The 14,023-nt window shown below is 42.0% G+C and overlaps 1 protein-coding gene across 1 annotated transcript; it reads right to left on the reverse strand.

Moving 5' to 3' along the window:
* Positions 1-2,071: 2,071 nt before the first annotated feature.
* On the reverse strand, positions 2,072-10,481 carry rom1b (retinal outer segment membrane protein 1b). The gene is made up of 5 exons (XM_079501351.1): positions 9,798-10,481; positions 8,026-8,271; positions 7,318-7,505; positions 5,957-6,203; positions 2,072-2,844 (listed from the first exon to the last, which is right to left on the reverse strand). The coding sequence occupies exons 1-5, from the start codon at positions 9,948-9,950 to the stop codon at positions 2,641-2,643; spliced, it is 1,038 nt and encodes a 345-aa protein (XP_079357477.1). The 5' UTR covers positions 9,951-10,481; the 3' UTR covers positions 2,072-2,640.
* Between the last annotated feature and the right edge of the window lie 3,542 nt (positions 10,482-14,023).

A 14,023-nucleotide genomic window follows, 5' to 3' on the forward strand; every position in this document is an offset into this window, starting at 1 on the left:
ATTGAGCAATTGTGACCTCTAGCGGTTGGAAGCGGTATTATAACTATGGTTGGAAGTTGCAAGATAATTGCAAGATAACCTACAGCCATACACTTAAATGATTATTACATCAAGATTCTGTCTCTACTTTTCCTCGGGTAGTAGCATACCATTTTATTTTCGCGCTATTGTGATGCAGAGAGCCAATTCCAATATTAAGGAAAGGGAATCTTTAGGGAATTAATATTTTAATCCTTCAGATTCACAAGCGAGAGACATAAAGGGTGTTCAATTGGCTTCCAAAGCTTTCTGGCGTGTCCAAAGTTTGAATTTTGTCGAAAATGGTCCCCAGCATTTAGAAACTGCCAGATACTAACTTGCGAGCAATTTTCATATATATGTGACCATACCATTAACAACGTATAAAGGAAATAAATTAATAATGTCATGTGAGATGTGACATGTCAAACTATAGGGGTTTTCATGATTCTGAATCCATTCCAAGCATTAGTTTTGCACAAAAAACACTTGTTGGGCTAAAAACGGCATAGCCGTCATTACAAATGTGATGAGGTCAGCACATTAGTGCCGTTTATAGCCTACTATATTTCCACACTCACCCCAGAGGGCCACATTGCATTATTTCTGTCGTAGCTAAATTAAAAAAAATCTATTTTTGAATTGGAACCATGAAAAGTAACATTTTTATTTATATTCAAATGCATTTAGTTATAGTTATGTTTAGCTTTATGAACTAAAAACAAATACAACGGACATAAAAAAGACAATAACATTTTAATACTAGTCATTAAGCTACTAATAAGAGACTGAAGTAATAAAAGCGGGTCATGTTAATCAATAATATATAAGTATTTTGATATTAACCTGCGGGCCACATTAAGTGATTGTGGGGGCCGCATGTGGCCCCCGGGCTGCCAGTTGCCCATGTATGATCTATTCTATTTGATTGTTCGGATTCAGTACGATTGGCTTTCAAAGTTTGCACAACATGCTAAAGGACCGGAAGACTTTGCACGCACACTCCCAGTAGGCTAAGGAAAAGGAAGAATCTCCACCCATTTATTTCTACAAATTCTATTATAGAGCTTTGCAAAATATTTTTTTCTGTTACTGCTCCTACAGATTCTGTCCAAACCTCACGCAAATCGGTAGGCTATACATTATCTCTTTAGTCATGTGATCAAGACGTATCTGTCACATTTCTCATATTCCTTTCTGATTGTCTATGATTAGCTTTCAAAGTGGCCTGTTTTGCACAAAATGCCACACATCATGAAAGCACCGCCCGATTACTGTGACATTTTCCACACACATTCCCATAAGCAAAGGATGAAGCTCCATCCCACAATTTTCATATCTCCTGAAAGCCCACTTCACGTTTTGACCTATAACTCTTGAACCGTAGGTCGTACGGTACAAGCATCTTTTCCCCCTGGATTCCTTGGATCATGATGCAACGTATAGGCAAGCTCAAGTGTGTTTTCTTCAAAACACATGTTTTGCTACTACTATATTTTGAGTCCACTTTTCTAGTTCATGTATTAAATGTGTTATTTGCCTATATGAAAACAATGTCCCCAGCCATCCCAACTATGATCCAGTGGTGTCTGAGACAGAGCGTTATTCAGAAGCTTGAACAGGCCTATATGTAGCAGACCAATAACAAACCAAAAGTTATTTTCTCTTGCAAATAATGAAAGCCACGATTACTCTTAAAAGCAGTTTGTACTTTTTGGTATAGCTTCACTTAGGCTACAGTGCAATGGACTATGCCTGTGTCCTGTCACTGTGCTGATAACGCTTGTACAGCAGTCCAGGGATTAGTATACTGGGATTATCGGATTGTTTCAGAGCTGCCAGGACAGACAAGATGAATGGTCTGCATTTCTATAGATAGATGACAGCTCCATATTGTCATAGCCTACAGTGCAGGGCACCACTTGCAGTCAGCACACACACACATATAATTAATCCATTTTCATTCTCCTGGGTGAACTCTGATAACCCCCTAGCCAATTAATGGACTCACCCATGATAATGGAGTTAGTACAAAAGGAAGCAGACACTACAATACAATTAGAAATGTCTATCTTTAATATATTTCATGCATATTGGCCTTCTTAACAGATTCCGAAGCATTTCATTAGTTTAGTATAGGCTACAAACTCTACAGCTAGCCTCGAGACAAATACAGAGAACATGGCATTACGTTATTTATATGACACTGCCACATTTGAACCAAAAAAATCTGACAATGTAGTATTTGAACATTGAACATATTTGTGTGTTTGTTGAATGATTAATCTTTTCAAATGTCTGTGCTTGTGTTTTAGATTGAATTATGCTCTCCTCTACTAGTTGCAACAACTGTAGACAGTTCCATGACCGATTTGGTGATGTTTACATGTGTAGGAGGTGGGATGTTTCTTAGATTCCCCAAATGGGTGAAAGGGAGTCATGGCCACTGCATTGGTGGAGCATAAAATCAAGCCTAGCCCATCAAAACTGACAGTTGTTCTACCCCACCCCACCCCTCCCCCCGCCACCAAAATCACAGAACCAAAGACCCAAGATGCATCCACCTTTAACCCTTATTTCTCAGCACATTCATTATTGTGTTTTTTTCCTCTAGCTAGAGGCTTATTCTTCTGCCGGCGCTTCGTCACCCTCTTCAGGGGCCGGCGCCATCTTCAGCAGGATGAGAATCTTGATTTTGTTCTCCTCAAAGGTTTCCATGACGCTCTTCTCCAGGATATAGCCCTCGGTCTCTGCCTCTGGGTCCTCTAGGGCTATGGCTCCCTCCACAGAAGTCTCCAGGTACCGCAGGCCAAACAACATCGATATCTAGACAGGAAGAGGTGATTGAGTTACAGTACACACAGTATGTTGTTAATTTGTGTCAACAATGTTACAGTTTGTCTCTGGATGAGAGAGTTTTGTTTTGTTTTTTGTCATATGTTGGGCCCACAGATCGCAATATCTGGACATAAAGCAAATCCATATTTGCACATGCTTGCATGTTGTGAATAGAGGAAATTGACAAACAATTGCAGGGTATAGAGAGACGAAATATTAACCATAAGAGTACTTTTTGTATGTACAATATTGTGATAGGCTATATTTGTAGTATAAATACCAGGAAAAGAAGCAATGAAACCAAACAATAGATAATTTCATCCCGGTTAAGGGTCAAAATGATAGAGGTGACAAATTAAAGGAAATATCCAAACCTATTGGAGAATCATTAAAATGCATCTGCTTCCATACACTATACGGGGACTGCATGATACAATTAACCAATTATCATGCTTTGTGGAATAAATACAAATGGTGCTGCACACTGGCAGATACAAAGATACAGGCAACATGAAGATACAGTAGCTACAAAAGCTACAGCAGCTTAAAGCTATACAGACAAGTTTAGCTGGTTTCAATAAAGATTTAAAAAAAAGTGCACATTCGAGGGCCGTCAGGGTTAACGCAGGTGCAACATTCCTGCCCACTACCTCCATTGTGAACCCAGCTTGGCCAGGTGCGCTGGCTGTGTTCGTGGGTTGGATGGGCGATTTATGTCACCGCACAAGCAATGCCAGCTTGGTCAGTGAGCCTGTTCAGCAGGGCGAGGAACTGACTGGGGAGGATAGTGGAGCTTGTCCACATGCTCTGTGTGTGCATGATTTGGAATTGGATCTACTTGGCCTCATAGAAGATGACCTTTATCCAGTGGTGTAAAGTATCTAGTACATGTACGCAAGTTATATACTTAAGTAACTTTCTTCAGTATTTATAATTTTCACTACATCAAAAGATTCTTCGGAGTGATGCAACCACTCCGAATATTTGATATTTGACAATTTGGTATTAAAAGGTCTTAAATGTCATTCAATTGTAACTTTTGAAATGTGCAGATACCCCCTATACACTTGGTTTTGTTTACTGTTGAGTCAGAAAACAATGTTGCACATTAAGCTTAGCTAATCATATTGGGACCCCCAACAAAATATTGGCAACCACTACAATTCCAGAGGCTGTGCCAAGACACATTGAAGCTGTTCTAGCAGCTCGTGATGGCCCAATATGTTTGTTTTCTTCCTTTAAATTGTCATCCCTTTGTATAATTATCTGCCGTTCTGTAAGATGAAAATCATTGGGTTGCTGAGGCAGAATTGTTGCTAGCAACACTGGGGAAGAATCATCCCATTGGGGAAACTTTAGAACACAGACACATTTCTATGGAATTATACACAAACAAAATTGATTCAGAGTCCACACAACTATACATGCATAGTTGTAGTAAAGTGATGAGGTTAATCTCTGTCATTAACCACTTAAGCCCTATTGTTCATAGTTTAAAAAATTATAATAAATAAATTAAAGATTTTAAATTAGGTGTTTTTTATCAAATAAAACCAGAAAAACCATGTGCAGAAAATGTGGAAATAAATATATTCATACATCTGAGCCATAGCAAGCATTATAATTTTGCATGAGCTTTCAGGGTCCACAAAAGTTACATGATGAAGATAAACAATGTCAATGTCATCCTTTCAAACAACAATGTACAGTGAAGATAATGTTGCTTTTTATATTCAGTTGCCTGAAAGTTGGCATCAAAATTGTGACAAATATGCATCTATCATTCATTCCACATGGTTACATTAGCTATTTGCTTGCTATACAGACTACATATAAGGTTTATATCAGGAAATGGTGAAGGCAGCTTTATTTGGGTCTCATTCTCAGCTACTAAAATTCAACACAAGGAGGAGGAGGGAAGTGCAGCTGAGACAGAATGTCTATCTACTAGGCTGGAAAAGCCTGAGGCAATTCTTCATGAGGGGTCAAGGGTCACTGCTATGTCCGAAAAACTACTGAGCTACTAAATCAAGAGGTATAGATTGTTGATTAGCCACAGGCTACATGTGACAACTCCTCTCATCTTTAACACATGTGATCACAGTCCTCGTTGTTGTTTAGAGGGACTGGTGCTGTCAATATAGCACATTTGGTTCATGGGTTAAATAAAGTCTGTTTGATTAAAGGATTGATTACAGAGCAGAAATGGATTTGGATGTCCATGTGTTGCTGTTGTCTTCCGTGTCTGTTTTATGTATTAACCAGATGCCTGATGAAGGTCTGAGCGACCGAAACGTTGCTCAATAAATCTAATTCTGCAAGTGAAGACAGTGTGCGGGATCCCTTTTTTCTCTACTTCGCCATGTATTAACCAGGACCATGGGTCGCAAAATTAGCCTTGGCTTAGAAACTCCCTAATGCAACACATCTGCTTCATGTTATTGTAACCTGTTACAATATGTTCTGCATTGTCCCAGACAAACAAACAAACAATGTTGCCCTTTATATGACATATTACGGTAATAAGAATTGTGTACTGTATTTATAGGGTTACTGGTGAAGACAAAATAATGTATTAAAAGTTCGTTTTTATTGAAATTCAAACTTTGATGTAAAGATTCAGGTAGTTTAGTAATGGCTTTTAAGTAGATTTTAGGACTTTTTAGTAGTTCTTAATTACACTGGGAATTAAACCTTATGTTAGCCTGAGCTAACGTGTTGGTTTCTGGTCTAGAGGGGTGTGTCGCGGCTGACGCCCTGATTGGTTCACCGATCTGTCCGTCAGCCTCGGTCCCTCCTTAGTGCAGCACTATACTCACATCATTTGGAGCGACGCCCACCCGGAAGGGTTGACTCCCATTTCTAGACCAGAGCGGCCAATGCGTTTCCCCAGGCTTTCATTTTTTTGCGCCGACGAAAATGAAAGCCTGGGTACCGAGGCTAACCTTATGTTGACCATGAAGCCAAAACAGAAATAAACACAATATTGATATATACGTGTATAGGTCTCTATCGTTATTATAGTAGTTTTGTGCATAATTCTCTCGGAATACCCCATGGATGACCAACTTATTATAGGTCCACTGTTGGAGAAACTCACATGCAGGAGGATAAAGAGAGAGACTGCAGGGCCAATCAGATTCATCAATCCCATGTAGTAGTCGAGCAGAGCCTCTCTGCAGCCACGGCTGTACAGGTTGAGCTTCTCCGTTTGATACTCGTAGTTGAAGTGGGCCCTGTTGTTCAATAACAGGTACTGAATGCAGGGCCGTGCAGATTGGGGGTTGCAGCAGCTGAAAGGAACACCGTCTACCAGGTAGCGGCCATCCACGTTGCTGCGGACGCGGCTGGAAAAACAAAGAGGCAGGGTTAAGAGTTAGAATGGATGCATGAGTGATGGAATAGGGCACTGTTTCCAAAACAGCGGGTCGGGACCCATTTGTCAGTAACAATGGAAGTTGGAGATCCAGACCATGCCCCACCCGGCTATGCAATACCCGTTGTACCCGTGTCAGAGTACCCGTTCCACCCATCTGTCTGTGTCCCTTTTATGCCCATATATGGAGATTTCTGTAGCTGTCTCTCTGTGCCCCTTTATTCCTATATATGGAGTTCTGTGTCAGGCATGCCCAAATATGGAGTGTTGTGATGTCAGAACAGGCCAGCTCCATATATGGGGACTGTGCAGGGGCCCTGTCCAGAGCCCGGGCAGAGGCCTTTTGTGGCGGTTCTGGACAACCGTAGGTCTGACTGACTCGACACCGGGCACTGCACTCCCTGTGGGGGTGTGGAATGCTTGTGTTGAATTTGAGTTACGTGGATTACACACACACACACACACGCACACACACACACACACACACACACACACACACACACACACACACACACACACACACACACACACACACACACACACACACACACACACACACACACACACACACACACACACACACACACACACACACACACACACACACACAGACAGACATGGTGCGCTGACATGATACGTGCCCTAACCACTACGCTTTCGGTTCGCCCAGTCTCATCCAATTCTTGTTATATTTTCCTACCAACATTTTTCCATCCCTCTAGTCCACTGATATCATGTCTTCATTGGATGTTCTATTTTTTATCCACCTGAGACCCGTTTTAAACAAATATCCAACACTCAATATACAATATACCAGAATCCATCACATTTTCCCTTCTTCCCTCTCCTCACGATGATAAGATAGCGCTGCTCACTTCCAGCTTTGTGTGTGTGTGTGTGTGTGTGTGTGTGTGTGTGTGTGTGTGTGTGTGTGTGTGTGTGTGTGTGTGTGTGTGTGTGTGTGTGTGTGTGTGTGTGCGCGTGTGTATGTATGATGATAAGAGCGCCCCTCACTTCACACAAGTGTTTTTTGTTTGCAAATTGCTAATAAAAGTATTCAATCAATAAATCACTAGCTGACTCACTCGCTGACCAACGGGTTGGTTTGGTTCAGGTATCTGTTGTTTACCCACTGGACTTCAAACCAGTCCCTGGAGCCGGTGTTCCCACAGCAGCTCAGTTCTATCTGCAAGCGGTCGATGTTCTCCTTCTGGAAACAGCGGCCCGGTACGTCTGTGTCACGGTAGAATCGAATACCGCTCTTTAAGCCCAACTGGAGAAAGACAGAAAATGGAAAATAAAAGGTAGGAGCATTACCTGGATGTACGTTGTCATTTTTGTCATAAACAATGTATAGAGCAGGACATTTATTTTACTAAATTGATTCATAATAACTTCTAGCGTAATTGTTATGTCACCATATGATCTGTTTATATTTGTCATTAGGTTAAACCTTCATAATTCTAGATATAACTCCAGTGTAGAAGAACCATTAGTCCTTTACTCAGAACCTACTGTATTCTAACCAATTCCACTGGTTGTATATCCCAGTCTATTTGGCATCATGGCACCATCTCCACATTGTCAGTCTTCTTCACCTTTCTCTACCACTCTCCGCCTTTCTACCTCATCCCATTCCAAGCACTACCTTAACGCCACTCCTTCAGATGCCTTTCCCCTCTCCTCAGCTCTGGCCCTCTGATCGTAACCTCATGCAACTAGCTGTCCGTGCATTCAACAACCTCCTTCTACATCAATGTTAGCTACAATCTCCATGATTTGAGTGTCCTCACCTTCAGGGATTCCTCTAAGTGTCCTTGCAGGGCTTGGGTGAGCACCAGAGCGGTTATGAGCAGAGCACAGAGGATTGCAGACCCGATGAACCAGGGCAGCAGGTATACCTTCCAGCGAGGGAATTTGGCCAAGTCCAGGGAGTCCTGACATACTCTGCCTGCAAACCAGTTGGTACCAATGTAGGCTAGACCCACCAACATCAGGAGATTGGGTACGGTATGGATACACTCTGAATTTTCCATCACCTGGAAAATAAACAGTAGAGCCAAACTTAACAACCTTTTTTAGTTTTTTTACAACAGCCAAATCCCATAGTCACTGTTTGATTGCTGGTTAAGTTTGTAAGAAAAAGAAAAAAAGCAAGAAAAGATAAATACTCTGGCAACTAAAATACTGAATTAACTGGTGACATTCTGACTTGACCTTTGAGACTTCAGTACATGATGATATCCCAGCTGTTAAAGGATAAAACCTAATTATTTTGGAGCGAAATTGCTGTAGCACAAACCCAGTTACCGTACAACCTTTTGATGGCCTTGTGGGTGCAGCCACCCATAGCTTGAAGCAAGTGTATAGGGAGAATACTGTATGCATTTCTCTTAATGTTATTTTACTTTAATCCCCTGTAAGGTATTTTTGCCAGTCCAATGTGTCTATTCTGGTTATCTGTCAATGGTTGGCCGAGTCCATTTAAGGTCTGAACAAGAGAGAGCTTGTGTTAGATACTAGTAGTTAGGAATTAGTATGAAAGTAATTCCTGTACAGTATCTGATGAATAATCCCCAAACCAAACTTGATATTCTTTCATTTTCTTTGCACAGTTATGATAATCAGATATGGCTGCCTGAGGCTTTCCTGTGTAGCTTATTGGCAATCAATGTTTCCAACCTATTGAAATCAGTAATCAATCCACCCCATTGGCCAACTGGATTTGGGAAATGTACAAGTCAGGTATAGATAATAGGTTATGACATTCACGTACTAATAACAGATTCCCCACAATTCAATACGGATTCAACCTAAATCTTTGTTGTTAAAGGTCATGCGTCACTGTGTGTGTGTGTGTGTGTGTGTGTGTGTGTGTGTGTGTGTGTGTGTGTGTGTGTGTGTGTGTGTGTGTGTGTGTGTGTGTGTGTGTGTGTGTGTGTGCGCGTCCGTGCGTGCGTGTTCATGCGTGTGCACATGTTTGTTTATCTTTGTGTCTGGATCACTGCGTGTGTGTGTGGGTGGGTGTGTTGTGTGGGTGGGGGGTGGGGGGGTGCATGTGTAGTGCATGAATGAACATTTGTGTTTGACTTTCCTGAATCGATTTTTCCACCATAACAGCTAACTGTTACGATATTGGGATGACTATTTCACATAATATTTACACAATGAGATCTATTATAATAACTATGTAAATAAAGGGAAATAATAGACCAGCAAGAACAGTCCGTTAAGTCAATCATTGTACTGTAATGAAGCATTTAAAACTAGGAAAGGACAACACTCAATTATGATATCCAAAATCTGTGATGCATGATATTGATATATTGCCCAGCCCTACTATCAGAATCATTGAACACACTGTGTTAAATGGTACAGTAGGCCTACCTCCAGTCCCTGCTAGTGTTTTTTAGGTTTGCACTGCTGAATGTGTGCTGTGAAAGTGCATGCATGCATGTTTTTGTGTTTGTTTCGGTTGGCTGCATGGATTCTTCTATCTCAATACTAGCATGTATTGTATGCCCATTGCCCACACATGCATTTTGAACCCAATCACCCCGTATACCTCTTCCCTGCGGAGTAGCTCGGTTTTAAGGAAGACACCCATGCAGAAGGTCAAGGCCCCCGACAGCACTGCCAGCCAAGACAATAGCCACAGGCCCTGTGCCAAGCGCACACGCCGGTGTAGCGGAAACTTCACCGGTAACACAGCCACCATGGCTCACAGTCATGCACCAGTCAGACAGAGGGAGAAGTAAAACCAACAAGACAGACAAGATGAAAGAGAGTGTGTGGACTGAAGTGGGCTTGCATGCATTCAAGCGTGAGAACTCTGTGTTGTTATTTTGGTAGGTTATTAATGGGTTGAGCTCATCTAAGTTGTTCCAGTTGGAGCGGATAAGCAGGCAGATCCCTTAGAGATGATGAAGGGCACCGTTGACCTCAGAGGATAATCCAAAAACTTTCACTTTGAATTCCAAAAGTGACAAAACGAAAAATATGATTTAATCCAAGGTAGGTTATAAAAGGTGAAAGTAAAAAAAGAAAAAAATGTCTAAATCAATCAATTTACGAAATGTGGTAATTGAGATAATCCCTTTCTTGTTGATGAGTTGTCCCGGTCTCAAGGCATTATTGTCCCATCACCATAGTCCCCTCCGAGTTCAAACCCACGATTTGTTCTTTTTCTTCTTGTTTGTGTGCGGTTCACCCCTAAACCGCAGCACCCATGTTTGCAGGATGCAGAGACTGGCCAAAGTGGAAGGTTTGGAGACGTAATCTCCTCCACCCACACACTGGGATCCTATTAAGCCCCAGGGGCCAATAAGAAAGCAGGCCAGTGTCTGATTAGCAAACTTATTCTGATTGACAGGTAGTGTGAAAGGACCTGAGATATCCTGAACTATTATGATTGGTCTTATTGTGTCACCTGTGACTGTGAGTGTGTCTGACGGAGTAAAAGGGAATCTAAAATTAAGGTCCAGTAGTGTCAAACGCCACTGTTATTTACATGACAACATTAGTGAGAAACGCCTTGCCTAGAAATAATCAAATTATTGTATACATTTTAATGATATAAAAAAGGTCCAGCCTCTTTATCAGATTCAGAGTGCTGCATTATCCTTGTATCTTGTGTGCACATAAACACTGGAACTGGAACTGGAGACGTTGCACCTATGGTCAGAACATTGACCAATGACCATTCATCCACAACCTGCATTTTTAGAGAAGGTTTTTGCACGAAAATGGGTGATGCTGCTACAGTCAGGAACAAGAACATATCCACTGGTTTAACGATTTTGGTTTAAAAGCAAGACAGACTGATGTACAAAAGAGTTCTTTAAAGTTCTTTTAGTGTTGTTGCCTCTAGCCTATGGAATGGCTGGCTCGGTAGACCTCTTCAACAGACACTTAAAACCTTGCTTTTAATTGACTATTTTATTTTTTATTTTATTATTGTCTTCGCCAGAAAGGCGTGGCCGAGACTGTTTTGCACTGTGCACACACTCTCCTCTGCCCCAAATTATTCACATCGGCCTGTTATAGCGGCCGATCTTTGCAAAACACATTTTTGGATATTCCTCCTATACAGATTTTGTCCAAACATCAGGCCAATCGGTACACAATATCTCTATAGTCATTAAACGAAACTGATCTGTTGGATTTCTCATATTCCATCCTGATTGTTTAAGATCATCAAGCTCAAATCATGAACTCAGTGTGCGATTGCCGTGAAACTTTGCACGCACAATGTCGCACATGCCACTAAGCCAAGGAAGAAATGCCACCCCACATTTTTCAAATCAGCCTTATGGTGACGCTATAACAGGCCAATTTGTGTTTTTATCTGTAACTGGACAGATTAGCGTGAAACTTTGCACACACTCCAAGGAAAAACCTCTGGCCTGCATTTTTCACATTGCACTATTACTCTTACAGATACACCAAACATTATGCAAGTACACCGTACACAATGCACATTATCTTTATAGTCATGTGATCAACACGGATCTGTCAGATTTTTCATATTCCATCCTGATTGGAGAATTTTGAACATTGCTGGCCCTACCTGACCTTTTTTCAGATTTTATGGGGTCCAGTTTCGAATTGCAGCCGTCCGTAGGTGCCCTTTGAGAGCGGTTTTGAAGGAGTCAAGGGATTCGCATCCCTTGACGTTAACTTCCCTGAAATGGAAAGTTAACACTAGTAACATCTTGAATAAAGCCCACCAGAGGCTTCACTTCCTACGCATCTTAAAGAAGTTCGGTGTGACTGGGGAGGCGTTGGTTCACTTCTACAGAGCCACTGTGGAGAGTGTCCTCGTCTTCTCAGTCTCAGTGTGGTATGGAAACACCACCGTCTTAGAGAGGAAACAGCTGGAAAGGGTGGTACGCACAGCGTCAAAAATCATTGGCCTTGACCTCCCATCCGTCTCCTCTATCTACACCATACGCACTAAGCGCAGGATGCAGAAGGTGATTGCCGACCCCTCCCACCCTGCCTGCTCTCTTTTCGCACCCCTGCCCTCAGGTAAGAGACTGCGGTCTCTAAAGTGCAATACCTCCCCCTTTAAGAATAGCATTTATCCCGAGGCTGTGCGCCTCCTGAATTCTGACCCTCTTTTCACTCGCACTTTACAGCGTGAAGCTGCTTTGTAATACGACAAACTGCGATGAATTGCTATTCATTTATTCAACATGAATTGTAACATTTTGCATTCTTCTTATTTATTGGTCCCCCTCATATGATGTTTGTACTTTTATATCTTGTTCTACTGTCTGAATATGTGATGTGAATATGTGTCTCTTTGTATGTCTGTTTTTAGTGCACTGAAACAAATTCCAATCAACTCTGTTGACATGGCAATAAAGTCTTGAATCTTGAATCTTGAAATGTCTTAATGACTGTTGGTAGGGTGTTCCACATTTTGGTGGCATAGGAGCTAAATTAATTTAGTCCCTTGTTTGTGCTGAATCTGGGTTGCACATGGTTTGTTGAGCTCCCTCTGGTGTCGTGGGTGTATGGGTATCTTGGTAGTGTATCGAATCTTGTGGACCAGACCCATTGCAAGATGTTGTACTCTGTCGTCAACCCTAAGCCATTCCAGCCTGTCAAAGTGGGCAGGGGTGAGGTGGGTTCGGGGAGAGAGGCCAAGTAGAATCCTGACCAGTTTGTTTTGGGAAGTCTGGAGCCTTGTTTTAAGGGCCTTTGAGGTGCTGTGGTACCAAGAGGTGCATACATAGTCGAAGAAACCTTGTACGAGGGCTCCTGTTAGGGTATTCAAGGTGTTTTTGTCCAGTGAGGAGATAGGAATCTTGTGTTGACTTTTTTGATTACGTTGGTGGCCATTTTATCACCGGAAAGATTTGCCTCCAGTATGGAACCTAGGTAGGTAATTTACTAATTTCATCTTTTCGTGTGATAATACCGTCACCCACTCTAATCAAGAAGCCATCTGCCTTGCTGAGATTATTGCTTGATCCAAAAATAATGGATTCAGTTTTTCCCAGGTGTAAAGATAGTTTGTTATCCGTGAGCCAGGTGCAGATTCTACCGAGTTCAGAGCTGAGGGCCTTTTCAACCTGCAGTTTGTTCCTGTCCGAGACCAGCAGTGCTGATTGAGTCATCATGCGAACAGGAACAAGTTGCAGTCACAAGCTGATGTCATGTCGTTTACATAAATTAGGGGAACAGTAAAGTCCCTAGTATGCTTCCTTGTGGAACGCCACAGCTCACTGGTAGAGATCTGCAGTGGTCTGAGATATTTCCGTGCGTGCGTGCGTGCGTGCGTGCGTGTGTGCGTGCGTGTGAAAACTCAACAATGGTCACCCACCATTTACGCTCACAGTCACACTACTACTGCGACGAAGAAAGCCCAGGCAAACTCTACTGCAGTATCAAGGTGCCTGAACACCCGATTTATGAACAGTTTCTAGTGTCTATACCGGCTACAATTAGACTGTTGAACAAGGCCTAAACACTGCCTGTCGCTAGGTTGGCATGTCGCCTAGTCAGGCCAACATATCTATGCTGGATTATCTTCCTGTGGATTACACACTCATACACGCTCATCAGGATTTAACTGGCGTAGTGTTTTTATACCTGAGGTGGATTTACCTATGTGAATATGTGGTTGGCGCCTCCCTGGCCTTGTTGCACAAACCGGTATATTGAACTGCACCGTAAGAACACTGCTGATACTTCTTATAACTTTGCCTCAGGGCGGCATATGTTATGCATACAGTGACTAGCATATGATGTTCCTAAAAGGACATGCACAAAATTGCACAC

Source organism: Electrona antarctica, assembly GCF_951216825.1.
Source record: "Electrona antarctica genome assembly, chromosome: 1".
Taxonomy (NCBI): domain Eukaryota; kingdom Metazoa; phylum Chordata; class Actinopteri; order Myctophiformes; family Myctophidae; genus Electrona; species Electrona antarctica.

Coding starts and splice junctions, on each gene's coding strand:
- rom1b (XM_079501351.1), bottom strand. CDS start 9,950: ATGGTGGCTGTGTTACCGGTGAAGTTTCCGCTACACCGGCGTGTGCGC. Junction 6,204..7,317: donor ACCAACCCGTTGGTCAGCGA/GTGAGTCAGCTA, acceptor TTGTTTTTCCAG/CCGCGTCCGCAGCAACGTGG. Junction 2,845..5,956: donor CTCTCTTTATCCTCCTGCAT/GTGAGTTTCTCC, acceptor CTTCCTGTCTAG/ATATCGATGTTGTTTGGCCT.